At 36.0% G+C, this 26656-nt stretch overlaps 1 protein-coding gene across 2 annotated transcripts in view; it reads left to right on the top strand.

Moving 5' to 3' along the window:
* The window catches only part of gig (TSC complex subunit tuberin), a 613633-nt gene that overhangs the window by 155943 nt on the left and 431034 nt on the right, over positions 1-26656 (top strand). For both annotated transcript variants that reach the window (XM_090372592.1, XM_090372593.1), the window contains exon 12: positions 14140-14283. In XM_090372592.1, coding sequence (XP_090228718.1) covers positions 14140-14283 — 144 coding nt within the window. The remainder of the gene's footprint in view (positions 1-14139; positions 14284-26656) is intronic.

Below are 26656 nucleotides of genomic sequence, written 5' to 3' on the forward strand. Positions count from 1 at the left end.
AAAAAACAAAAAAAAAAAAAAAAATGTTCAGTCATTGTTTAAATGTGTAAAACACTAAAAAAGTTAGAAACCAAATAAAATTGCTACACAGGTTTCAAGTTTGTTTGATTGTTATTTCTGTTCACTAACATTCTTTTTTTGGATTGCAAAATTTAAAACAGTAAAAAAAAAAAAAAAAAAAAAAAAACAATCAATAATGACGAACACGGGACGCACAAATTGCACAAGTGAGACAAATTTATGAAGCTTAAAAAATAGGAATGAAGAGAAGATTCTGAAAATATATGTTTTTTATATGATTGAAGATTTCATCAATCTTCAATTGGAAGGAGAAACACATTTCACCATAATAATGCAAAAACCCACAGAATTCCAGCTATCGGTATTATCACAAATTTAGTAAGATCGAGTTTACTACCCGTTTATAATTAGATTGTACTAAATGAAAAGCCCAATAAACCGGGAACAAATTGTTTTTATTGTTTTATGGTAGTGACCTCCAGAAATGTGCTCCTCTGCTCATGCCTCATGAAATTTCTGTTTGAACAGAAAAATGTGAGCTCCTGAAAACTTGAGTCGGCCTACAACATCACGCGTTATCTTGTGAATACAGCCAATGACAACAGTGTGTCTCCTACAAATACAACTACAGTAATGGGAAATATAGCTCTCAGGCATTTGAATCAACATTTTAACATTTTTTAAAACTTTGTAAACTTGTGTGTATTGCTTCTCACGTCGCTGCATTCAGCTTGGTGCCAGGTTTTACATTCACCTAGTGTTACTTGCAGACGAAATCACGCATGAGCCAGTGCAAAAATCATGTTATACTAACAGTGTTCCCTAAAATATCAGTTGCGTTGGAACAAATTCGCGTAGCGAAAATGCGTGTTATACCAGAACTGACTGTACTAAAAGGAAAGATAGATTTAAACAATTTCAACTCATGTATAAAACTGAAATAAAAGATTTTGAAGAATGTGTCTACATATTGACTGTCTTTGTTTAAATGTGTAACTAGACTGGAAGAACAGTGGCAACCTTTTATAAGTGTAAGAGAAGAGGTTAGAAGCAGTAAGAAAAGCCCTATGAGCACTTTTCAGAGTTACCAAATCTCAGTTGCCCAAATTATTTGCTGTATGATTCCTTTTGCCTCAAAGGTGGTAGTTGTGCGTATGTCCATTCCGATGTTCCCCGTCAGAGATTGGTAACTTGGAATCTCCTCTCTTCAATTTTCTCTGGCTTAAAATCTCTCTACTTCATTGTGTCAAATTTATCTGTTGTCTCTACCATTCTCCCAACTCCACTAATCATGTCACGTGGAGCTCTTTGGCTTCCTCTTTTTACAACTTGACTTTCTCCAGTCCAACTTTCCTAACAGTGAGGTAATTTTCCTTGGTGATTTTAATGTTCACAACTCCAGCTGGCTTCTGTTTTCTAGTAACACTGACTCAGCTGGTCGAGATGCTGAGGCTTTTGCAATTACTAATGACCTTGCACAGATTGTTCATTTACCTACAAGAATACCGGACAATCCTAATTATACAGCCAACACACTTGATCTTTTTCTCACAAACAACCCTTCTAAGTACACAGTTGAAGTGAGTGGTCCTTTAGGCACCTCAGATCACAACTTGGCAATTGTCTCTTCTCCAATGGAGCCTTTATCTCATGGCTATTCCCAATCTCGTGTTGTTTGGCATTACAAGAATGCAAAATGGGATGACCTGCAAAATTTCTTTTTCTTCTTTTCCTTGGTTAAATTACTGCTTCGAAACTTCTGATGTCAACATTTGCTCAGATCGTGTCAGTGAAATTATTCTTGTAGGAATGGAATCCTTTATTCCACACTCCACTTTAAAATCTCGTCCTTTATCTAAACCTTGGTTTTCCAATAAATGTGCTAAGGCTGTTCAAGAGAAGAACGTTGCATATTGTAATTGGCTTGTTTCCAATTCTTGTTTCATTTTCTGCCTACACCAAAGCTCGCAACAATTGTAAAGCAGTTATTAATCAGTCCAAACTAGATATTGAATAGGCTGTGTGTAGAAAACTTGCTTCTTGCCCTAATGGTAGCCGAATATTCTGGTCTTTTGCCAAAACTATTGGCTGCAACTTTTGCCCATCTTTGCTCCCACCTCTGTCAAAACCAGATGGTTCTGTTGTCACTTCAGCCAAGAATAAAACTGACCTGCTAGCATCCCATTTTCATTCCAACTCTTGTATTAATAATCTTGGTAAAACACCTCCCACCATTCACAACACACTCCATTCAATGCCTCCTGTGGTCTTCCGTCAAAAGGATATCAGTAGGATTTTGACGAATCTTGATGCTAAGAAAGCTCCATGTCCTGAGGGTATTTCTTCACTTGTTCTCAAAACCTGTGCTCCTGAACTTACTCCTGTTCTTTGCCACCTTTTTTCACTTTCTTATGCCAAAGGTGTTTTTCCTTCTGCTTGGAAATTTGCTCATATCCAGCCGGTTGCTAAAAAGGGTGACAAATCTCACCCATCCAATTATCGTCCCATTGCAATTACTTCTACTCTTTCTAAAGTAATGGAGAAATCAATTAACTGCCAACTCTTAAACTACCTAGAAACCTTCTGTCTGATCAACGATCGCCAGAATGGATTCCGTCAGTGTCGATACACTGGTGATATTCTGGCTTATGTTACCCATTTATGGACAAATTCAATGGAAAAGTTTGGTGAAACACAAGCAGTTGCTCTTGACATCTCAAAGGCTTTTGTTCGTGTTTGGCATAAAGGTCTACTAAACGAGCTTCCATTCTTATGGTTTGCCAACTGTTTTTTGTAATTGGTTATCCAGTTTTCTTTCTGATCACTCGCTGAGGGTGATGGTAGATGGCTCTCTGTCTTCTAACTTCTCCACTAATGCTGGTGTCCCCCAACTTCAGTTCTTTCCCCCACTCTTTTCCTCTTGTTTATTAATGACCTTCTTCCATTGACTGGAAATTCTATTCATAGTTTTGCTGACGATAGCACATTGCATTCCACTTTCCATTTTGAGAAACCTTGCCCTGCCCAATCAGCTTCAACTTCTCGAATATCTGCTACCAATTCCTTAAATGCCGATCTCCAGGTAATTCTCCAGTGGGGCAAAGACAACTTAGTTGATTTCAATCCTTCTAAAGCTCAGTCTTGTCTTATATCTTGCAAAAAGGATTCTTCTGCTCCTATGGTTACCTTTGATGACACTCCAATTTCTAGGCAAGTTGATATATCTCTTTTGGGGATTACCCTGACTTCTAATGTCTCTTAGCACAAGCACATTACAAATATTGCTTCCTCTGCATCTGAAAAACTTGGTTTTCTCACTCTTGGCGTTACTTTTCTTCCAAACAGCTGTTCACTCTGTACAAATCGCAAATCTACCCTACCATGGAATATTGTTCCCACATCTGGGGTGGTACCCCCAAAACCTCTGTCAACTTCTTGATTCCATTCAGAAGAGGGCAGTTAGGTTAATTAATGACTCATCTACAACAGAGTCTCTCCACTCTCTGTCTCATAGACATACCGTTTTTGCTGCATGCCTTTTCTACAGATACTTTCATCGGCACTGTTCTTCTGAATTGGCTTCTGTAATTCCTGCTCTCTCTTTCAAAACAGTCCAAACACATGCTGCCACCAGCCAACATCCGTTTACTGTCCAATTTCAAACTTACAGAACCAACTTTTCATCTTCCTTGTTTGTTCATTCAACTGTTGTTTTTGGAACAACTTTTCTTCCTACATATTTCCTGAAAATTACAATCTACGGAAGTTCAAGTCTAATGTCAACAAATATCTTCTTTCGTCTTCTCAGCCTCCAACCCAAGTACGGTACCAAGTACTATAGGTTCTAATACCTCTCATGTTTGGGGTTTTCATAAAAAAAAAAAAAAAAAAAAAAAAAAAGACAAGATAGATCACTAGTGAGTGACACTGATTCATGCATAATCCAAAAGGTCTGTTATCTTCCCTCATGCCGAAAAGTTGTTCATGTTCCTCTCTTCTGGGTTGAATAATGCAATTTGCTTGTTTCTTTTAAATGTTAGGAAATGCTTAAAAATCGGAACATAGCTCTTCAATGCAGTGTACTTTACATCCATGTGCAGATGTTATTACTCCTAGGTCTTCAACGTGTGAGTAATATTTCATTGCCATTGGACATTGAAATATTATTCAAACATGGTTAACTGTTATCATATTCCGCTAAGTTAGTTCCTCCAGAGTTAAAAGTGTAGTGCATTACATTAACTGTTTTTGTTGCTAACCATGCCCAGGTGTGGTTAGCAGCTTTATTTTTATTTTTTTCTCCACTGGAGAGCCTATCTCCTTTCAGGGGACTCTCATTTAGAATAAGACCACAGTAAACCATCCATGTCCCATCTCTAACTACACCTTTAAAAAATCTGGGGGATTGTTGATTCACAAGGAAGGTCTTAGCAAATCTCTTTTTAATGACTTTTCATTTCTCTTGTCAGTGGGTTTGATATACCATATTTTTTCTGTAACTGCTTGTAATAATAAACTGCTTCCATTATGCTTCTTTTTGTGCATTTCAGTTCAGGCATTAATATAAGTTGTTTATATACTTGTCTTTCTGGATTTGTTCATCCAGAAGATTTGAATTTAAGTGGTTGCTGATTGACTTCAGCCTTCTGCATTTGAGATCATTAGAAATTTCAGTTCCATGATCACTGTCTTTAAGTTTTGGTTATCTTAAATAACTTGTATGTGAATGTGTATAAGCATTTGAAGTTTTGTCGCAACAAGCATTCATTTCGCCTTATATAAGCAGGTTTAGACATGGTAACAGTTACTCACTTATTATGGAAAAAGACCTCCCCCCCCCAGCCTTGTATAAGAGGAATCTATTTACTTTGTGTAGTTTACATATTTACAAGACTGTTATTCATTTAATTTATTTGAATAGATTTGATTTATTTGAATTATATGCATTTAATTTATTTGAATGGATTTGATTTATTTGAATTATATGCATTTAATTTATTTGAATGGATTTGATTTATTTGAATTATATGCATTTAATTTATTTGAATGGATTTGATTTATTTGAATTATATGCGTTTAATTTATTTGAATGGATCTGTAATTTAAAAAAATGATTTGTCATTTTGTTTTGGAGTGTATGAGTTGAGCAGATGGGCTGAGAGATGGCAACTGAAGTTTAACATTGACAAATGTAAAGTACTCTATATGGGAAGCAGTAACCCCTGAGTAACGTATCAACTGTGTGGCACTACACTGATGGTGGTAGAGAACAAAAAGGACCTTGGGGTTATTTTGCAGTTAGATGTGAAGTTTTCTGAGCAGTGCAGACAGTCTGCAAGAGTAGCTCATGGTGTCTTGTCAATGATATACAGGAATTTTTCTAGCAGGGATGAGGAAGTGATTATCCCTTTGTATAAGGCAATGGCCAGGCCACACCTTGACTACTGTATACAGGTCTGGAGGTCTTATTTTAAGAAGGATGTAGAGCTGCTGGAATGAGTACAGAGAAGGGCAACAAGATTAGTGAATTGAACAAAGGGTTGTTGTTACCATGAAAGACTTAAATTCTGCAAATTGCAATGGCTGGAGACTAAGCACATGTGAGATGATCTGATTGAGGTGTATTATCAGGTGGTAGATGACTTTCATCAACTGGTGAAATACCACCACTTTGCTTATTGGAGGCTTGAAGTGGTGAAACCCATGTTTAGTCTCTAGAGCAAAGTTTCCGGCATCAACCCCCCCCTCCCCCATACTTCTCCTTCAACCCATGCACGGTACTAAGTACTATAGGTTTTGATACCTTTCGTGTTTGGGGTTTTCATAAAAAAAAATAAAATAAAATAAGGCCTTGAACAGTTTGAGCAAGCTTAATGCTGATGGGATTATTCCTCTTGCATAGATTACTCACCTGAGGAGATGTAAATTCAAATTGAGGAAAGGCAATTGTAGAATAGATCTGCAGAAATTTACATTTAGTCAGCGGTTGGTTGATAGGTTGGAACAAAACTTCCATCTGTTGTAATGGAGATCGACAACTTAAATAAGTTCAAGGCAGAACTAGACAAGCATTTGGAGTGAATGGTTGGGTGAAATGGGAAGATTTTTTTGTTTATTTGGCTGATGCTATATAAGCTTGCTTTCTTGCATCATATGTCTTTATTAATGTTATGCTGAATACAAAAATCATTTCTTGACTTTAAAGTTGTAATTTTAAAAAAAATTACAATATGTATGTTACTGAGGTGATAATATGCTGTAAGCTTGTTAGCTTGTAAGCTTGTTTATAATATGTTTGTAATAGGACTTGTGTCAGTTTTTTTATAGAACAGGCAGAAAAAAAACAAGACACAAAGGTCTAATGTAAAGCTATTGATCTCTGGGATTACAAGTTGTCCCAAGTTACACTGTAATAAGAAACACTTCTCAGGAAGAGAAGTATAATATTACTTTAGTAATGTGGTGCCACCTTGCCGGATTACCATTTTGGTGCTTATTGGCATCTTATCAGTACAGCATGTGACAACAGTGATGATTTAATTCACAAGATGAGAGATGCTAAAGGGTGTGCAAAAAGGTTTTGAAGGTTAGCCCATAAAAAGCATGAATTAATGGAGGTTAGCCCATAGAAGGCATCAGTTAATGAAGCTTAGAGGTAGACAAGTCTACTTCTAAGCCTGTTAGTAAGTTTACAGTGTGTCTATAAGAGGACTTTGAAACTTATGTTTTTACACCTTATGGTATCTCTTATCTTGAATTATCACTGGTTTCTCAGATTCTATAGCCATGTATCTAGTAGGCCTTCTTTCCCAAGAATCCGGGATCCTGTTTTCCCAGGATCCTGCATATTTTTATTGGTTTTTTTAATTCCTGGAAATTTCCTGGGAACATTAAATTTATTTTTTAATATAATGATATGTAATAATGAGTTATGAGATATTGATTATGGATTATGAAAGAGTTATTGCAATTCCAGGCATCTCATCTATCCTCAAATAACACTTGGCAACTGACACCATGGTTGCCAAGTCTTGTGCTTGTAATTATTATGAAATTCTCAATTTTATTACCAATTACTCAAAAAAAAAAAATATATATATATATTTATATATATTAAATTGAATTCACTCTGCTAGCTGCAGTCCTCATCACATGCAAAACTATGTACGTATTGCGGATCCTATGACATGTAAACAAACAGGAATGCTAATTGTTAGTCAGTTTTACGAATAGAATAAGAATATTTACATGAATTTGACTTTTTGTAGGATTTAAAATCTCATACTTGTTATATTACTTTATTATTACCAAATGTCACTATTTTCATCACCAAAATACCAAATTCTTTATTACCAAACAAATTTTTAATTACCGAATTCCTGCCAATTTGGTAATTGATGTCCTGCAAGATATTGTTTCAAACCTGCAGCCAGTAAAATTTGGTGCAGAGAAATTATGCAGCCATGATGCAAGTCTGCTAACTGCTGAAGGAATATTTGCTATCATTATTAATGAGTTACAACAACAAAAGTCAGAATTTTCCAAGAAGATGAGAAACTCTTATAAAACGGATTAATGAAAGAAGGAATATGACTTTTGTCGGCCTGCTTCAGTATTTAAATACTGAGAAAAATTATGTGAATTCTGCAGTGGCTCCTGGCCTACCATCATTACCAAACAAAGAATCATTATTTGAATTTGCTAAGATGACATTGATTAGACTTTTCAACGAAGGCAAATCTCCATCTAGCTCCAACTCTTCACAATCAGTCGATGAAGAAAATCAAGAAATTGCGCAACCCATGAGTCCCACAACACTGAGAGACAAGTTAGAAGCAGTGATTCAATCTAAGAAAAAACTTGTGCAACTTCAACTTTTTCTCAGGATCACAAACAGTGTTTAGGCCTGGTTTTGAAGCAAGAATTGCAATTATTCAAGGAAACTGGGGAAACAGCTTCCAACATTATGCATTTAGCTTTAGCATTAGTAGAGGCATTTGATGAAAGAAAGTAAGCTTATGCAGCATCAGCCAAAAAAAAAAAATAAATAAATATAAAATAACCACTTCCACTTCACCCCTCTGTTCGTTTGAAATAATTGTCCAGCTGAGCCTTAAACTTATTTAGGCTATCAACTTCCACGACAAGGGATGGAAGTCTGTTCCACCAACCAACCACCCGCTGGCTAAAGGCAAATTTCCTCACGTCTATCCTACATCTGTCCTTCCTCAGTTTGAATTTATGCCCTCACAGGTGATTATTCTGAGCAAGAGGAAGAATCCCATCAGCATTGAGCATGCTCAAACCATTCAAGGCTTTATACACCTCTATCAGATCACCTCGCTGGTGCCTAGTCTCCAGACACTGTAATTTGCAAAACTTAAGCCTTTCTTCGTAAGAGCACCCCTTTGTTCCATTCACTAATCTTGTTGCCCTTCTCTGTACTCGTTCCAGCATCTCTACATCCTTCTTGAAATGAGGCCTCCAGACCTGTATACAGTACTCTAGATGTGGCCTGACCATTGCCTTATACAAGGGAATAATCACCTCCTTATCCCTGCTAGAAAAAATCCTATATATCATCGACAATACACCATGAGCTACACTTGCAGCCCGTCTGCACTGCTCAGAAAACTTCATATCTGCCTGCACAACCACCCCCAGGTTCCTTTCATTCTCTACCACCGTCAATGTAGTATCACAGAGTTGATACGTTGCTCTGGGGTTGCTGTTTCCCATATGTAGTACTTTACATTTGTCAATGTTAAACTTCATTTGCCACCTCTCAGCCCATCTGCTCAACCTTTCCAGATCCTGTTGCAGTAGCATAGTGTCAGTAGTGTCCTTGACAACCCTGCCAACCTTCGTATCGTCTGCAAACTTGGACATTAAGCTTGATATACCATCACCAATATCATTTATAAATACAGAAAACAATAATGGACCCAATACTGAACCCTGAGGGACTCCACTAATAACATTAGTCCACGATGAGCAGCGTCCATTGATTACCACTCTGTCTTCTCCCCCTCAACCACCCCTTTATCCATAGCAGCAATTTGCCTCCAATGCCACACTGCTCCAATTTGTGCAGCAGTGTTCCATGTGCAACAGTATCAAAAGCCTTTCTAAGATCCAAGTATATAATATCAAAGTTATTCCCTGCATCCAGTTCTTTTGTGACTGCATCATAGTATCCAATCAAATTGGTCAGGCAAGACTTCCCCTTAACAAAACCATGCTGTGACTGAGCTATAACTGAAGTCTTGTCTAGATGATCCTGCAGTGCTTCTTTAACCAGTGCCTCCATTAATTTTCTGGGAACAGAAGTTAAACTAAAAGGTCTGTAATTACTTGTGTCACCCCCTTGATCCTCCTTTGTGAATTGGGGTCACATTTGCACATCTCCAGTCCATGGGTACTTCCCCTGAGTCCAAGGAAGCTCTCATAATTATGGCTAAGGGTTTGCTTACTTCCTTTGCTGCCTCCTTTAATATAACTGGATAGATCCCATCCACCCCAGGTGCCTTTCTTGTATTTATCTTCAACAATTTCTCCTCCACTTTACTCTCAGTTATTACAAGATTCTCTAGCTTACTGCCAGAGTTGAATACACCTCTGGCATTCCCCTCGCTGAATAACTCCTCATGTGTGAATGTCGATGCAAAATATTCATTTAGTTTGTTAGCTACCTGAGCAGGATCATCAACAGTTGACCCATCGATATCAAGTCGACCAATCTGATTCATACCCTTCCTTCTAGAGTTTACATAAGTAAAGAACTCTTTGCTGTTTTTCTTTCCCTCCCTTGCCAAAGATTTCTCGTAATCCGCCTTCGCCTGCCTAACCTCCTTTGTAACTTGGTTACAGATCAACTTGTATCTATCATAGGCTTCTGTGTCACGTGTTAATTTGTATGTATCCCATGCATTTTTCTTCTCTGCCATATGCCTCATCAGTTCATCTGACATCCATTTAGGCCTAAACCTTGAACAATATTTCTTAGTTGGTATGTAAAGCCTAGTAGCTTCCAAGATAAGTTCTTTTAATGCTTCCCATTTTGCATTTGCTGTTGGTAACATCATCAGTTGGTCCCACTGTATAGAATTTAAATACTGTCTCAGTCCATCGTAGTCGCCTTTACAAAAGCAATAACCCCCCTTCCCTTTACCCCTAATGGTAGTTACCTATTTGAGTAAATCCCACTTCAGCACACTGTGATCACTGCCACCTAGTGGTTCCTTTATCTGCAGATTCTTAATGCATGAAGAATCACTACTGATAATCAAATCAAGAGTATTACTCCCTCTAGTTGCCTCCCGAACATGCTGATGTAGAAAACAATCATCCAGTAAATCTACAAAAGCCTTGCTAGTGTGTGAGTGACCAGCCCCAAATTCCAGTCAATATCTGGGAAATTAAAATCCCCCATTATAAGACTCTCTGATTTACTGGCCCACTCTATTTCCCTGTACAGTTTCTTATTATACTCATCAGAGTCATTAGGCCTATAGCACACTCCTACTCTCAATTTTGATCTCCCAATGCTTATGTCACACCAAACTGACTCGACACTGCACTATCCAGCAATGTCGACGGGCTTCACTTCCTTGGATTTTATGTATTTCTTAACTAATAGCATAACTCCTCCTCCCTTCCTATCCTTTCTGAAGACATTGTACTCCCCAAATTCCAGTTCTGCATTCCTTATATCTGTGTGACACGACGTCTCTGAAATCCCCACAATATCTGCCTTTGATGTTTTGAGCAATACCTCAAATTCATCAAATTTATTTACTAAACTCCTAGCATTGGTGTACACGCAAGTATACATGCACCTGTTCTTTTTCTTAGCTACCCTAACACAACCCATGTGTTTATTTGAACCCCAATGATTCCCAGCAGTCTCTGAAATATCCAGGCGCCTCCGTAGCCAGGTGGGAAGGAGCAGCAATGCGTAGCACATGTTTCTTGATTAGACCGTGGTTCGAGCCCGTCACCACCAAATACGGAGGATGCGGAAAGGTCAGGGAATGACCACCGCATATCCCCGGAACAATATGGCCTTAGTTGCTAATGCTCCTAAAAACCAAATAACAAAACAAACAAAACATCTGAAATATCCTGCATCTTATTTTCCAGGCTGCGCCTCATTCCAATAGAAGCAGTGCTAGAATCACTTTCACCTCTGCCAGTGGCTACTGTTAATCTATTAGTCCTTGTATCCCCCCAATCTAGCAGTTTTCTGACCCACCTAACACTGCCTCGATAGCATCAGCAAACATTCTTGCACCCTTTCTATTTAAGTGTATCCCATCCCTGTAGAAGCAGTCTCTCCTGTTAACAAGTACAGACCAGGCTGAAAAAAATTCTTCCCCTTGAGCCTTGCACAATCTTTCCAGGGCCGAATTGATCGACAGGGCTGTCATCATGTACTCCCTCCTATCGTGTCTGGGCAGAATTGCAGACACTTTCATATTCAACCCTAATTCATGGCTTTTTTTGAACAGTGACCTGTACTTGTTAAGTAATTCCGCCGGTCTCCTACTCTTAATATCATTAGTGCCAACGTGTACAACTATATCACCTTTTGTGCCCTTAAAAGATGATATCCGCTCTACAACGTCATCAGCCTTTGCCCCTGGCAGACATACCCTGGTCCTGTTCCACCTATCCTTTTTACAAAGCATGTTTCCCGTTTCCCTGACAATAGAGTCACCAACAACTACTAGTACCTTTGGGACCAGCGCATTCTGCCTTGGGGGCTGCCGCTGTGTTGCTTGATGACCAAGTGCAAGCTCTGGCATTGGTGTGGGCAGCTGAGAGCTTGATGGACCCTCACTTTTAATCCTTCGAGGGCATCCACCCTGTCCTTCAAGCTCTCATATAGGCCCATAACAACGCTGAGTTGTCGCCTGATTTCCTTACACTCCTTGCATCGCGTGCACACACAAAGGCATCCCTCATGGCAGTATCATATCCCGTACCTGACTGCTCCACAAACATCAAGCAAGTAGTGCATTTTAATAGGCTGTGATTCAGAGGGCAACTGCCCCCTTCAATTCTCCCCTGAGCCACAGCACTCCCATTAGCTTGAGCCTTTTGCTTTGCTGCTCTGGTCTGAGTCATGATTTCAATTTGATTTCAATAAAATTTCAATTTCAGTACAAAATTAAAACCCTAAACTTATATCCCAACACAGTTATTATGCTATATTTATGTTTCAGTATCGAGTGTTATCTACGAAATCCCTTTATATAACTTCCGTATCAAGTTAAGTATTGATTATTTATTTTTTACTAATTATTTATGTTACGTAACCCAAGTCGTTATATGTATAGTTAAAAGTACAATTTAATTGACAATGAAGTTCAACAAGATTAATTATCTGATTAATTGACAATATTATGTACTATACTATATTAAGCTTATGCTAGCTATTTCGAGATATTTTGTATCGCGTAACAATGGCTTCAATTTACGACGGTAAACACATGGATTTGATACCCTTTCCGATACTAAGTAATACCTACAAAATCTCTATCTAAGTTACTTTAATCTAAGTATCGAAAATAGGAATATAAAGCTACTCTAGAAAATAAGTTAATATGCCAATTTAAGCTAATAAAACAGAAAATAAATCCGAAAAAACTTCTCTGTTCCAGGAGCGGCAAAAATGTAGGTCCGCACCATTTGCTAGTTGATTCACTAAAAACCATTCCACCGACCTCTGTTGAATCAGAAAGAGCATTTTCTGCAGTTGGTTTATTTATCACAAAGTTGAGAACTAGCCTTAGTGAAAGGAGTATTGATGCTTTAAGTTTTTTAAGGAGTTATTATTAAAATGCATGAAAAAAATTTCATTTTTGATTGTAAATGTAGAAATTTTAAATAGAGAGAAGGGTTAATTTTTTAGAAGAGAGAAGGCTTCATTTTTTAAAAGAAATTTAATTTTTTTAAAAGAAGGTTAATTTTTTTGTTATTTTTTCAAAAAGAAATTTATTTTAGTTGTTGTTGTTATTTGGTTTTTAGGAGCATTAGCAACTAAGGCCATATTGCTCCGGGGATATGCGGTGGTCATTTCCTGACCTTTCCCCATCCTCCGTGTTTGGTGGTCATGGGCTCGAACCCCCAGTCTGATCAAGAAGTGTGTGCTACGCACTGCTGCTCCTGCCCACCTGATTACGGAGCCGCCAATTCATTTTAGTTGTAAATAAAGAAATATAATGTTTTAGTCTTTCTTTGTTTCCTGTAAATTGTTTAATTTTTAAATATACAAATTTGTATAAACCTAAATAGTCGATTTTTCTAAATTTATACAACCATTCCCGGGATCCCTGGAATCAGTAAAATTTCCCAGGAAGAAAAAAACTGTATATTTCAGAAGCCCTTGTATCTAGCCTACCACTGATGAGATGTCATTAAGTACTTAAATGGCCACCTGAGTGGGAGGTGGGTGTGACACCATATTACTAATTAGACTTCTTTCAGTAATGTTAGACTTCTTTTCTGGAGAAGTTTTTCTTATTAGTCGTGCAACTCTTGTGATGGTAGCATCAAAATTTGAGAGATCAGTACCGTTGCAGAAGGCTGTCATTTTTGATGTGTGTTCTGTCAAAATGAATGCAAATGCTATTGCAGACAAAAATGTTTGTTAGTGGTATTATGGGTAATACTGACACAGAACATTACATGTTTTAAAAAAACAGGATTTTATTTATCAGCAGGAATAGTGAAGGAAACATAATACAGCTACAAAACACAAAGAAAAAATAAATGTATCCAGTAGTTAGTGATTGATTTCTAACAGTGAATTGGACTAACAAAGAGTTTAATATGGGGGGGAAAAATATAGCATAAGATGATAGAAAAAAGCTAGATTAATATAGGTCTAGAAGAGCAGATATGTTGCTGAATACTCGTAAAAGCCAAGTAATGGTTTCAAGTACTTACTTTCTTTTCATCAGTAGCAAGTTACAAATGTTAAGAGCACAGTAAAAACATCTTTTATTATAGATTTAGAACTTACTATTATATCTGTTATTATAGATATGCAACCAAAATTATGGCATTTTTGGTCTGTATTAAAAAAAAAATTAATCTGAATATTTATTCTAGGCATTGGAATATGGTCATACATCAGTAGCTCTTGATGTTGTTCATTCATTGCAACAATTGGTTAAGAACCCTGAAACAGATCTGAATATAATAACTTGGGAATTAATATTGGATATTATAGAAAAGTTGCTCTTATGTCCTGAGGTGAGTTTCAATAATTTCATTATCTGGCCTTGTTGCATTTAAATATGTAAAATAATTTGTATCTAACAAGGGATACCTCTAATGTCCCTCAGAGTTTTTCAAAGGGAAACACTGTCTAATATGTCTGTATAAACAGTGTCTAAGCCCTTAAAATATTGTCAGGAAAAACCTGATACAAAGGATAATTTTGACATACAGTGTTTTTTGTAGTGAAAGTTTTTTAGGCAACTACTCCAAATTATCACTTGAGTGATAGTACCTACTTTAATTAATGTCTTGACATTGAGTATGGGGGCGGGGGTGTTTAGTTAAAAAGAAATCAGATAATATCAGCTTTACTAATTTGTTTTTTTGTTTGGTTTTACTGCAAAACTGAAATGTGTAAGTTAGTTTTTGTGTTCACAGTATGCTCCATTGCATTGCATCAGCACACTTACATGGCAAGTTTTCCAATAGGATGGAGAAGTCTGTACTATAGAAATAAAAATATTGTTTTTTTTTTTTTTTTTTTTTTTGGTTTTTTTTTAGGAGCATTAGCAACTAAGGCCATATTCCTCCGGGGATATGCGGTGGTCATTCCCTGACCTTTCCGCATCCTCCGTATTTGGTGGTGACGGGCTCGAGCCCCGGTCTAATCAAGAAGCGTGTGCTACGTACTGCTGCTCCTTCCCGCCTGGCTACGGAGGCTCCTTGTGTGTTTTTATTGACCGAGCATGCCAGTATTCCAAAGCTATTCTCATGTTGATTTTTTTATTTCCTTCATTTGTGTCAAATAAACATATTGAGTATTCACATATGTGACTTCACATATTTTTAATTTAGAAGTAGTAAATGTGGTTAGAGATTTAACATATAAGTTAAAGTTTTCTTGTCATAGGCCTTATGTCATTTCAGTTAGCCTTGTCAATTTTGAGTATATTTTAGCTTTTTATTAGAATTTTCACAGTTTTGTTAATAAAATAGATGCCCTGTTTGATATTTTAGCCAGTTTGTTGCTGTGGTTGAGACAGTTGTCAGAAGTCAGTGTGCATTTGAAGTTGTCTAATATTTATGTCTGGCGTTGAACAGTTTTTTTTTTGGTTTTAATTTGAGATCTTCCTTAGAGATTTCTGGTGTTATAATTTGGTGACTTCACATATTTATGCATCTGGATAAGAGCTTTATATACAAGTGACCCCCACTTAATGCTGATAATTCGTTCCGGAAAAACAGAACGCTAAGTGAATCCGCGCTAAGTGAGCGCCACATTCCCATAAGGTAACATATGTATTTGTGAGTTGCGGTCGGTGCCATAGGATATTTTCATAATCAATAATAAACGGTAGTGAAAAGATTCACAAATTTCGGTCAAAATATTTAATATTCAAATATTTGTACATATAAAATATTCTGCATTACATACATATATAATTATATGGTAACTACTTACGTATCAAAATTAAACTTAAAATTACAATTAAAATCATGAATTCAATTGACTTAAATTGATTTTAATTGATTTAATTTAATAATGAAAAATGTGTCGATTTTGGGTTGTATTTTGGTCCTCTTACTGGTAAACTAAAAGGGGTTTTAATTTAAAATCCCCTGCAGCATTACCACCCAACAATAAAGTCAACCGATCCTTCGATCGGTTGACTTTATTGTTGTCAACTGATCCTTTTATGTCAACGTTTGCTCAGATCGTGTCGGTGAAATTATTCTTGCAGGAATGGAATCCTTTATCCCTCCTCTTTAAAATCTCATCCTCTATCTAAACCTTGGTTTCCCAATAAATGTGCTAAGGCTGTTCAAGAAATTGGCTTGTTTCTAATTCTTCAGCTTCATTTTCTGCCTACCAAAGCTCGCAACAATTGTAAAGCAAAGCAATTATTAATCAGTCCAAACTAGAGTTTGAACAGACTAGGAGTAGAAAACTTGCTTCTTGCCCTAATGGTAGCCAAGCATTCTGGTCTCTTGCCAAAGCTATTGTTATAACTTTTGCGCATCTCTGCTCCCACCTCTGTCCAAACCAGATGGTTCTGTTGTCACTTCAGCCAAGGATAAAGCTGACCTGCTAGCATCCCATTTTTCTTCCAACTCATGTATTAATGATCTTGGTAAAACATCTCCCTTCATTCCCAGCATGCTCCATTCAATGCCTCCTGTGGTCTTCCGTCAAAAGGATGTCAGAAGGATTTTGACGAATCTCGATGCTAAGAAAGCTCCAGGTCCCGATGGTATTTCTCCACTTGTTCTCAAAATCTGGGCTTCTGAACTTACTCCTATTCTTTGCTGCCTTGTTTCACTTTCTTATTCCAAAGGTATTTTTCCTTCTGCTTGGAAATTTGCTCATATTAAGCCAGTTCCTAAAAAGGGTGACAAATCTCTCCCTTCCAATTATCGTTCCATAGCAATTACTTCTACTCTTTCTAAAGTAATGGAGAAATCCATTAACCGCCAACTCTTAAACTACCTAGAAACCTTCTGTCTGATCAACGATCACCAGTATGGATTCCGTCAGTGTCGATCCACTGGTGATATTCTGGCTTATGTTACCCATTTATGGGCTAATTCAATGGAAAGGTTCAGTGAAACACAAGAAGTTGCTCTTGATATCTCAAAGGCTTTCGATCGTGTTTGGCATAAAGGTCTTCTAAACAAACTTTCATCTTATGGTTTACCATCTGTTTTTTGTAATTGGTTATCCAGTTTTCTCTCTGATTGCTCACTGAGGGTGTTGCTAGATGGCTCTCTGTCTTCTAACTTTACCACTAATGCTGGTGTCCCCCAAGGTTCAGTTCTTTCCCCCACTCTTTTCCTCTTGTATATTAATAACCTTCTTCTTTTGACTGGAAATCCTATCCATAGTTTTGCCGATGATAGCACATTGCATTCCACTTTCCATTTTGAGAAACCTTGCCCTGCCCAATCAGTTTCAACTTCTCGAAAATCTGCTACCAATTCCTTAAATGCAGATCTTCGGGTAATTCTCCATTGGGGCAAAGACAACTTAGTTGATTTCAATCCTTCTAAAACTCAGTCTTGTCTTATGTCTCGCAAAAAGGATCCTTTTGCTCCTATGCTTATCTTTGGTGACACTCCGATTTCTAGGCAAAATGATATATCTCTTTTGGGGATTACCCTGACTTCTAATCTCTCTCTCTTGGCACAAACATATTACAAATATTGCTTCCTCTGCATCTAAAAAAACTTGGTTTTCTCTTTCGCTCTCGGCATTACTTTTCTTCAAAACGGCTGTTCACTCTGTACAAATCTCAAATCTGGCCTACCATGGAATATTGTTCCCACATCTGGGGTGGTGTCCCCAGAATCTCCCTCAGGCTTCTTGATTCATCTGTAACATAGTCTCTCCACTCGCTGTCTCATAGACGTACTGTTTCTGCTGCATGTCTCTTCTAGAGATATTTCCATGGGCACTGTTCTTCTGAATTGGCTTCTATAATTCCTGCTCTCTCTTTCAAAACAGTCCGACCATGTGCAGCCACCAGCCAACATTCATTTACTGTCCAACTTCAAGCTCACAGAACCGACTTTTCATCTTCCTCGTTTATTCATTCAACTGTCATTTTCTGGAACAACCTTCCTTCGTATATGTATTCTACAGAATTTCAAGTCCAATATCAACAAATATCTTCTTTCATCTTCTCAACCTCCAACCAAAGCACGGCACTAAGTACTATAGGTTCTAATACCTCTCGTGTTTGGGGTTTACATAAAAAAAAAAAAAAAAAAAGAAGGGGGTTAAACTGTTTTCCTTTATTTTCAGCTGTATCGCTCTCCTCCACTCACTTAAAGCCAATTTTAAATGGTCTCTGTATTCAAATTGATCATTAGGAAAAAAAGTACATGATGTTGCAGAAAAAAAAAATTGTCGTCTAGCAACAGTTTAACGGTTAGTAAAATCTGTTGGTGCTCTCATTGTTCACTTTCTTCTTGGGGTATACTTAGCTGCAAATGAAGAAAAGGATGAATTACAGAATTCCCATTAAAGGCTAATGGGCCTGTGACTACCAGTATTCCAAATAGGATACAGTTTATCATCAGTTGAGAAATTGTCATGAATTATCACTGAGGAAAATCAGAAATAAGAAGAGCACCAACACTGAATCCTGAAGGACTCTGCTCACTGCATTAGTCCACTTTGATAAATGCTCATTAATTTTAGAAACAGGTCTTCTGTCTCCTTACACTTAGTCACTGCCAATTCACTTGGGATGTTCTCTAATTCCAGCATGCTCCCAATACATTTTCTCATAGGTAACCAAAATATAAGGTTTACTAAAGCATGTAAATTCTTTATAACTTCAAAGTAATTAACGAGGTTTGTCAGGCAAGACTTTCCCTTCACAAATCAATGCTATATTCCCTTTAGAACTTCATTCTTATCAAGATGTTTCTGTATTGCATCCTTAATCACTGATTAATAGTTGAGAAACTTAATAAATACAGTACAGTCAGTCCTCGTATAGCACGATAGTTGTGTTCCTAGAAACCCTTGTGCAATGCAAAATCGTGCAATATAAACAACAGGCCCTATGGGAAAAATAGGGTTAGGTGCCGACCACCCAAGATTGAACACACATTTTTAACCAAAACATTACCAAACACAATAAATAATCATAATAAAATATGTAAGTATTTTATTTCAACTATTACGTACCAAATACGGAGGATGCGGAAAGGGCAGGGAATGACCACCGCATATACCCGGAGCAATATGGCCTTAGTTGCTAATGCTCCTAAAAACCAAATAACAACAACAACAACTATTACGTAATAAAATATTGCTAATGCTTTTGCTTGTATCGTAAGCAAACTTGCTTTTTTGTTTGATTTTCGATCCGAACAGATGACAGCCGTTCCATCTCTTCCAATTCTTTGTGTCTTAATCTAATGGATTTTAATTACACTTTGAGTTGTTCCTGCTATGCAAGTTTTTTATTTTCTCTGCATTCTTTGTAATTTCCGGCGTTGCCTCATTTAGGTCTGTAGCACGTGCAATATCACATGGTCTTTCATTTCGCTCAAAGTGTTTCACAATTTCATATTTTTCTCTATCGACAGAGGCAGACTGGCCATAAGCCTTACCAGGAAAACCCCGGTGGGCCGGAGCCCGGTGTGATTTTGGCCATAAGCCATAGTATGAGGCCACTACAAATTTTCCCGGGTAAGAATTTTTGACCCAGTCCGCCTGTTTATCGATATTGCTTTTCTTTTTCTCTCTGAATCTGCAGTGTCATCACCAGGACGCTTCCTTTTCACACCTTTTAGTATTTTACTCATTTTTAGGGAATAAAGCACAATTACAAAACGAGGAGGCATGCTTGATACACATAAACAAAGCTGCGCGCGTGTAGCAACTGAATAAACAACACCGTAAAGGCAGAGATACACTATTAACACCTCACATTTTACTAAAGCACATTTCTAGGGCTTACTACCATAAAACAATAAAAATAATTTTCAGTTGCGTTTCTGCTAGTGGAATCTGTTATAAACTGGTAGTAAACTCAATCTAATTGCATTGATCTAATTGTGTTGGTTTTTACGTTATTATGGTGAAATGTGTTTCTCCTTCACTGATATAAAAAACATAAATACATTTTCAGAATCTTCTCTTCATTCCTATCGTGTTGCGTTCGACTGCCATTTCTTGTAAATACAAAGGTGAATTGTGCATAAGCGAATTCGGTTCGTGTTATATAAGATATCGTTCCCCTATTTATAAATTGTGTATGATCGAATTCGTGTAATGTAAACACGTGTTATACGAGGACTGACTGTACTTGACTGAGGTGATATAAGACAATAATTGACTGAGGTATATGACCATGTTTATTGATAAGAAAGATTTGTTGACATAAATGTAAGCATAAATTTTTGTGGGCACTTCAGTTTTGACACTGGAATAGATTGTATGACAAGAAATGACTGACTATATTCTAAAAGTAAAATGACTGTGCACATAATTTATAAACATGTGTTAGATTTCAGTGTAGACATATGTAAAATAACAAAGTACCCTGAATGTATGCTGTGTTATTATATATTTTAATAAAATATATTTGTTTGGTTTAAAGATTAATAAGCTAAAAGCATTATTAAAATTAAGTATTACATATAACTTTGAAAACCAGCACTTAAATCATTTATTAAATGATATTTTTAAATTTAAATTAGGCACTAAATCCATAATCACCATAGAATACTTCAATTTTAAATTTAAAAATTCAGTTATGTACAATATTCATTTGAAACCAATAATCAACCAATTTAAACATACTCTACCTGTTTCAAACTCATATCAGTACATTTTTTTGTTACAGACAACCAATAGGACTATCTGTTTGTAATTACAAACAAGTGGCTAATAATCTACTAAATAGTGATCTTGAAGCTGATTGCTTTTGTCATCTGCCTGAGTATCATATATTTGTGGACAAACACCACAAACACATTATTACAGGCAATTTAAGAATTGTTCCTCACCCAGAATTAAGCAAATTGTTATCATATGAATTCAAATTTAGACCATGTACAAAAATTATTTTAAATCTAATTAAAAAACAAATATGCACTGACAATGCAATTTTGTTTAAAACCAGTCTACAAATACAAAACACCATTAGAAGCATTCCAAATGTGAATTACTCTTACATATGAAGCTTTAGAGAAATAAATAGGCAACATGCTCAAAAATATACAACCTACCAAGCTATTTGATTTGTCCTTAATCAAATAATAGTTAATAGATCTGCAGTCTAAGTTTATAATAACAACTATCGATAAAGCAGCCAACAATTACAGTATTATATGTAAAAAATTCTATGCCTCCACTTTATTAAATGAACTGAATAATAGCACAACTTACAAAATTGAGCTATTGAATATCAAAACTATCATTAAGAAATTACTGGCTATGTGCAAAAAGTTAAAATTAAGTAACCCTAATACTAAATTTCCTTATGTACATTGGATACCCAAATTCCACAAATCCCCTATAAGTTTTAGATTTATAACATCATGTAGAAACAGCTATGCTAAGATATCTCATAAAAAGCTAGAATCACCACTCAATCCAGAAGAATCAGAAATTATTCTGAATAACACCCCTCTATTAGATTGTTTAAATGATAACACCGAAGTTATAGATCACATAAGCACATTTCACTTTAAAAACTTATTTACCAGTATTTCTCATAATAATTTAAAATTTGTCTTTAGATACTATAAAGAGTATCAAAACATACACTGGTGTGCAAAGTTTAAGGACCAGTCAGGTTTTCACCTGTAGCTTCTCATAGGAGTGGTCCGGATATGGGAAAAGCATACCAAAGGAACCTCGTGAGGTACAGAAATGATGAAGGAAACAACACTGACACAACAATGGAAACAAAACGGTACAGAGGGGACTTTATTGGCAAGATAGCACTGGCTGCCACAATACAGATGCATCACTACCAAAGATGAAACAAAAGGAAGAGTTGGTCCTCAGTAGGAGATATGGCCACCCCTAATGTCGATGCAAGCTTTGCACCACATGTCTATACTTAACAATGTTGTTGATAAGTTCTTGCAGTAACATCGTCCATTCCTCTGTCAGAGCCATCTTCAGCTGGTGAACATTTTCTGTTGGGTGTGGACGTGCCGCTAGGTGTCTCCCCAGAGCATCCCATATGTGTTTGATGGGACTTAGATTGAAGGAACGGGCAGGCCAATCCATATGAACAATGTCCTCACTTTCCAAAAGCATATCAACAGCTGCAGTGCGATGGGGTGTGACGTTATCATCCATAAACATGAACTCGGGGCCACTGGCACCTCTGAACAGATGCACACGGGGAAGGATTATCTCAGTACAGTAGCGTGCACCAGTTACAGTACTGCCTTCCAGTAACTGGAGTTGTGTACGTCCAGACGAGAACACCTCAACTGCCATATCGATCCCTTTTAGTGATGTTTGCAGGGGTGATACCATGTGCCAACCTCTTGCCAGATTAACTGACGTCCAGAATCACTGCTGAGACTGAATCTACTCTCATCAGTAAAGAGTACCTTAAATAAAGATTTTGTGGTTGTAACCTTTAAAAATGATTTTGGTCCTTAAGATTTGCACACCAGTGTATTACCTTGTAACCAGGATTACTGGGATAGCATCATTAATTTATGTTTATTTAATAGCTACATATTTAATGGTACTATTGTATATAAACAATATATAGGAATAGCAATGGGGCCTGCAGCTCATGTATAGTTGCTAACCTTTATTTGCATTATTTTAAAAGAAACCTAAATAAAAACTTAATTCTTTACTGCTACATTGATGATTGTCATAAATGAACCTAACTTCCTGATAGACATAGCCAAACACTATCCACTGGAATTAGAATTAGAATGTACCGATAAATATAGCATCATAGTAGCTAATTATCTAGATGTAGATAATAAATTATATACTAAATGATAAATGTAAAGAATTTAGTTTTGAATCCATTAGCTTAAAGCACTGGCATTCCAATATTTCAAAAAGAATTCACAGCAATATAATTATTTCAGAGAGCTTTAGATTGCTAATGTAATAACGTCAATAATAATTCAATATTATTGAATCTCTTAGAGGCTTGAGATCTAAGCTGCTTAAGAATGGTTTCCCATCTAGGTTTATCTCTAAACATCTTAACAAAGCTATTATTATTGTAGTTAACAAATGGCACAATAATAAATCCAAGTTATGTTATAGCTAATGTATGTACTAAATAAATATTTCAGTTCTATTGGCACTCACTGTTCACTATATTTTGTTTCTTTTGGTTCACAGAGTTCTCTATTACAGTTTTCTCTAATATCACATTTGTCATTTTGAGGACTTGTACATATGTATATAGTAGGCACTTCCCTTAGAGCATGTTACATATAGCTTACACTGTTTTAAAAAGTTGTACCTATATTTGTTCTAAGGGCAGTAATTAATTTTTAGTTTATAGGCGTTTCAATTTTAATTTGGTTTATAGGTATTTCATTTTTAGTTTGTACATTTTTAATTTGTATGTTGACCTTTCATCTTAATTTCGAGAACCAACTATTTCATAGCATTTTATCTTAATAAAGTTCAGAAATATAGTGTACTATTTTCTAAAATTTTCAGTTTAGTTTGTCTTGCAGTTACCTGAACTGAGGGGGCATTGCTATTACTCTTTATTTTATAATAGGTAACATGTTCTAAAATTCATTCATTTTGACCTTGTTTCTACTGGGATAAGGTGGTAAGCTTTACATCCCATTTATTCCTTTTGTTTTAATTTGTTCCTTTTCATTTACTTTTTTAGGTATGTTGATTTAGAATTTTATTATTACTTCAGAAAGGTTGAATTATTTTTATTATAATATTCTTACAAATGGTAATTCTTTATTTCATTATTTCTTTAATATACTACAACTGGTGTTTCATTGTTTTATTATTTCTTTAAATTTCTATCTTTAAAATTCTACAACTTGTATTACTTTGTTTCTTTATCATAATCCAATTTTGCCTAATGTTGACTATCCTGGTATTACCTTTATTAGAAGCTATATTCTTTGCTTTCTGTCCCTAAATTTTATACCTCAAGATCTATTAGAGTAATTCGAGAGAAACTGAGGTGCTATTGCTTTCCTTACTCTTACTTCCTTTCCCATTATGTCAGCATAAGCCTTTACTTTTTCACAGGTATTTATCAAATATATCATTAAATTTATTGTTGGCTCTCATTTTCTGTATTATTGGATTCAAAGCTATCTGTCGGGCTAGTTGGTATTTTGCCAGTTTGCTGCTAACTTTTAAAATCTGGATAATTTTAGATCATTTGAACCTAGTTTTTTTTTATTATTATTTTTATATTTTTTTTATGTGAACCCCAAACACGAGAGGTATTAGAACCTATATGCCGACCGGGCTAGCCGGGTGGGTAAAGTGCCTGCCTGGCAACCCAAAAGGTCATGGGTTCGATTCCCGCCTCGGGCTTGGATCAAAGTACTGTAAAAACCTTGGGAGGTGCATTATGGCCACAGAAGCCTATGCGCCAACAACTACCAAAAAAAAAAAGAACCTATAGTACTTAGTACCGTGCTAGTTAAACTAGCAGATAACAAACAAACAGATAGCCTTTGCTAATTATTGATTAGCAAAGGCCAATTGCATTGAATGGTGCTAGCCCTCATAAACATATCATTCAATGTACCTTATATCAATAATTGCCTCGTTATCAGTTTATTTTATTTTGCTTTACTTGCATCTATTTTATTTTATTATTAATTATTTATTTATTTATAGGGTATAAATAAACTAAATAGATTAACTAATTAATAAACTAAATAGTATAACTAAATAAATTAGCTCAGGCTATCTAAGCCTGAGCTAGTTTATGGCTCTCTGGGTATACTTTTATAATGAATATTCTAAAATCTTATCTTCCTTATTGGCCTAAAGGCTAACTCTGGCCTAATGCACTCTTATTCTATTAATTAGAATAGGGCTCTATGGTATAGCTTTTATTGTACAATATTGTACTTTAAACAATGTTCAAATCCTTTATCTTAAATCCTTATCTATAATAATTACATACTATTGTAATTATTTTACAGACTGATTGAATGTTTAATCAATAATTTGATAGCATTAATCTGATCTGGGACTCTTTTCATACTTTTCTTGCAATTCCATTCAAAAACATTTTCACTTTTACCTTTTGTTAAGTCTAAATACTGTGTTATTATATATATTCATGCCTAAGCAGAATTTGTGAGCTTATACAAAAATGAGCATTAAATAAAGGTAGATTGATAATATCTGTTAGTGGTTCATCAGTTAATTTATTGCACTTATCCTTGTCTGTGTGCTGTGCTTAAAGAAGGGCAAAGTGAGAAAAGTCTTAACCCATTGACTTAATCTTAATTAACTCAAAAGAAAGAGCTTGCTTAGTATTAGTATTAATCAAAGCTGGAATTCCACATAGGGACAACCATTAGCATTTCTAACTAATATAATTGACTTTACTTGGACCCTCTCTAGAAGCTGTATATCCTGTTTTTTTTTTTTTTTAGGTGAGGTTTCCAGACCTGAATATATTATTCAAAAATGAGGTTTTATTATCATTTTATGAAGAGGAATAATAGCATCTTACTCTCTCTGCTGGTGAAGGTTCTATTGATCATTAATAGTACACCCTGAACCTTCCTAGCTACCTGCTTATATATTTACTTTATATTTACTGGAGCATAACTCCAAAATTTTTCTCATCCTGAACTACCTTTAATTCCATGCTTTCTAGTCTGTATATCAACCTTGGATTTCCTTTCCCCAGATGCAAAATTTGCATTTAGTAGAACAAAACTTCAGTTCCCATCTTTCAGACCTTATGTCTAATCTGAGTGTTCTACCCACATTTAATCAACAAACTTTGACAACTTTCCCCATACAACCTGATCAGTATCATTGAGGAAAATCAGAAACAAGAAGGGCACCAGCACTGAACCTTGAAGGACTTTGCTCATTACATTAATCCACTCTGATAAATGCCCATTATTTTAGAAACATATCTTCTGTCTCGTTAGACTTAGCCACTTCCAATGCACTTGAGGATGTTCTCAGTAATTCCAGCACACTCCCAATACATCCTCTCATGGGGAACTAATTTATAATTTGCCTTTAGCTAGTTGGTAGTTGATTGGTGGGACAGACTTCCATCTTTTGTTGTGGAAGTTGATAGCCTAAATAAATTTAAGGCTGAACTGGACAGGAATTTGGAACGAATGGAGGGGTGAAATGGAGGTTGTTTTTTTTTTTTTTTTGGCTGATGTCGCATAAGCTTGCTTTCTTGCATCGTATGCCTCTGCTAATGCTAATAAGCTTTATAAAAGCATGTAAATTCTCTATGATTTCGAAATAATTAACCAGGTTCAGGGCAAGATTTTTCCTTCACAAATCAATGCTATATTTCCTTTAGAACTTCATTCTTATGAAGGTGTTTCTGTATTGTATCCTTAATCACTGATTTCGTTATCTTATCTACTATCGAAATCAAACTCCCTAGTCTATAGTTACTCAATTCCAACTTAGCCCCTCTCTTATGAATGGGTGAGATATTTGCCCTTATCTAGTCAAAAGGAATCATTCCAGAGTCCATTGATCATTTCAGCAGAAATCCAGATGGTATGATGCATATTATTTTTTGTTGTGTTATTTAACGTGATGTACCTGTTATTTACATGACAACGTACGTGTTATTTACATGACAATGTACATGTTATTTAATATGATGTACTTCATCTACCTGAGGAGTCTTATAGATGCTTGTCAAAGATCATTTTATCAGTAATGTTACCCTGTCGCACT

Source organism: Mastigoproctus giganteus, chromosome 4 (assembly GCF_048544385.1).
Source record: "Mastigoproctus giganteus isolate SK-2022 chromosome 4, ASM4854438v1, whole genome shotgun sequence".
Taxonomy (NCBI): domain Eukaryota; kingdom Metazoa; phylum Arthropoda; class Arachnida; order Uropygi; family Thelyphonidae; genus Mastigoproctus; species Mastigoproctus giganteus.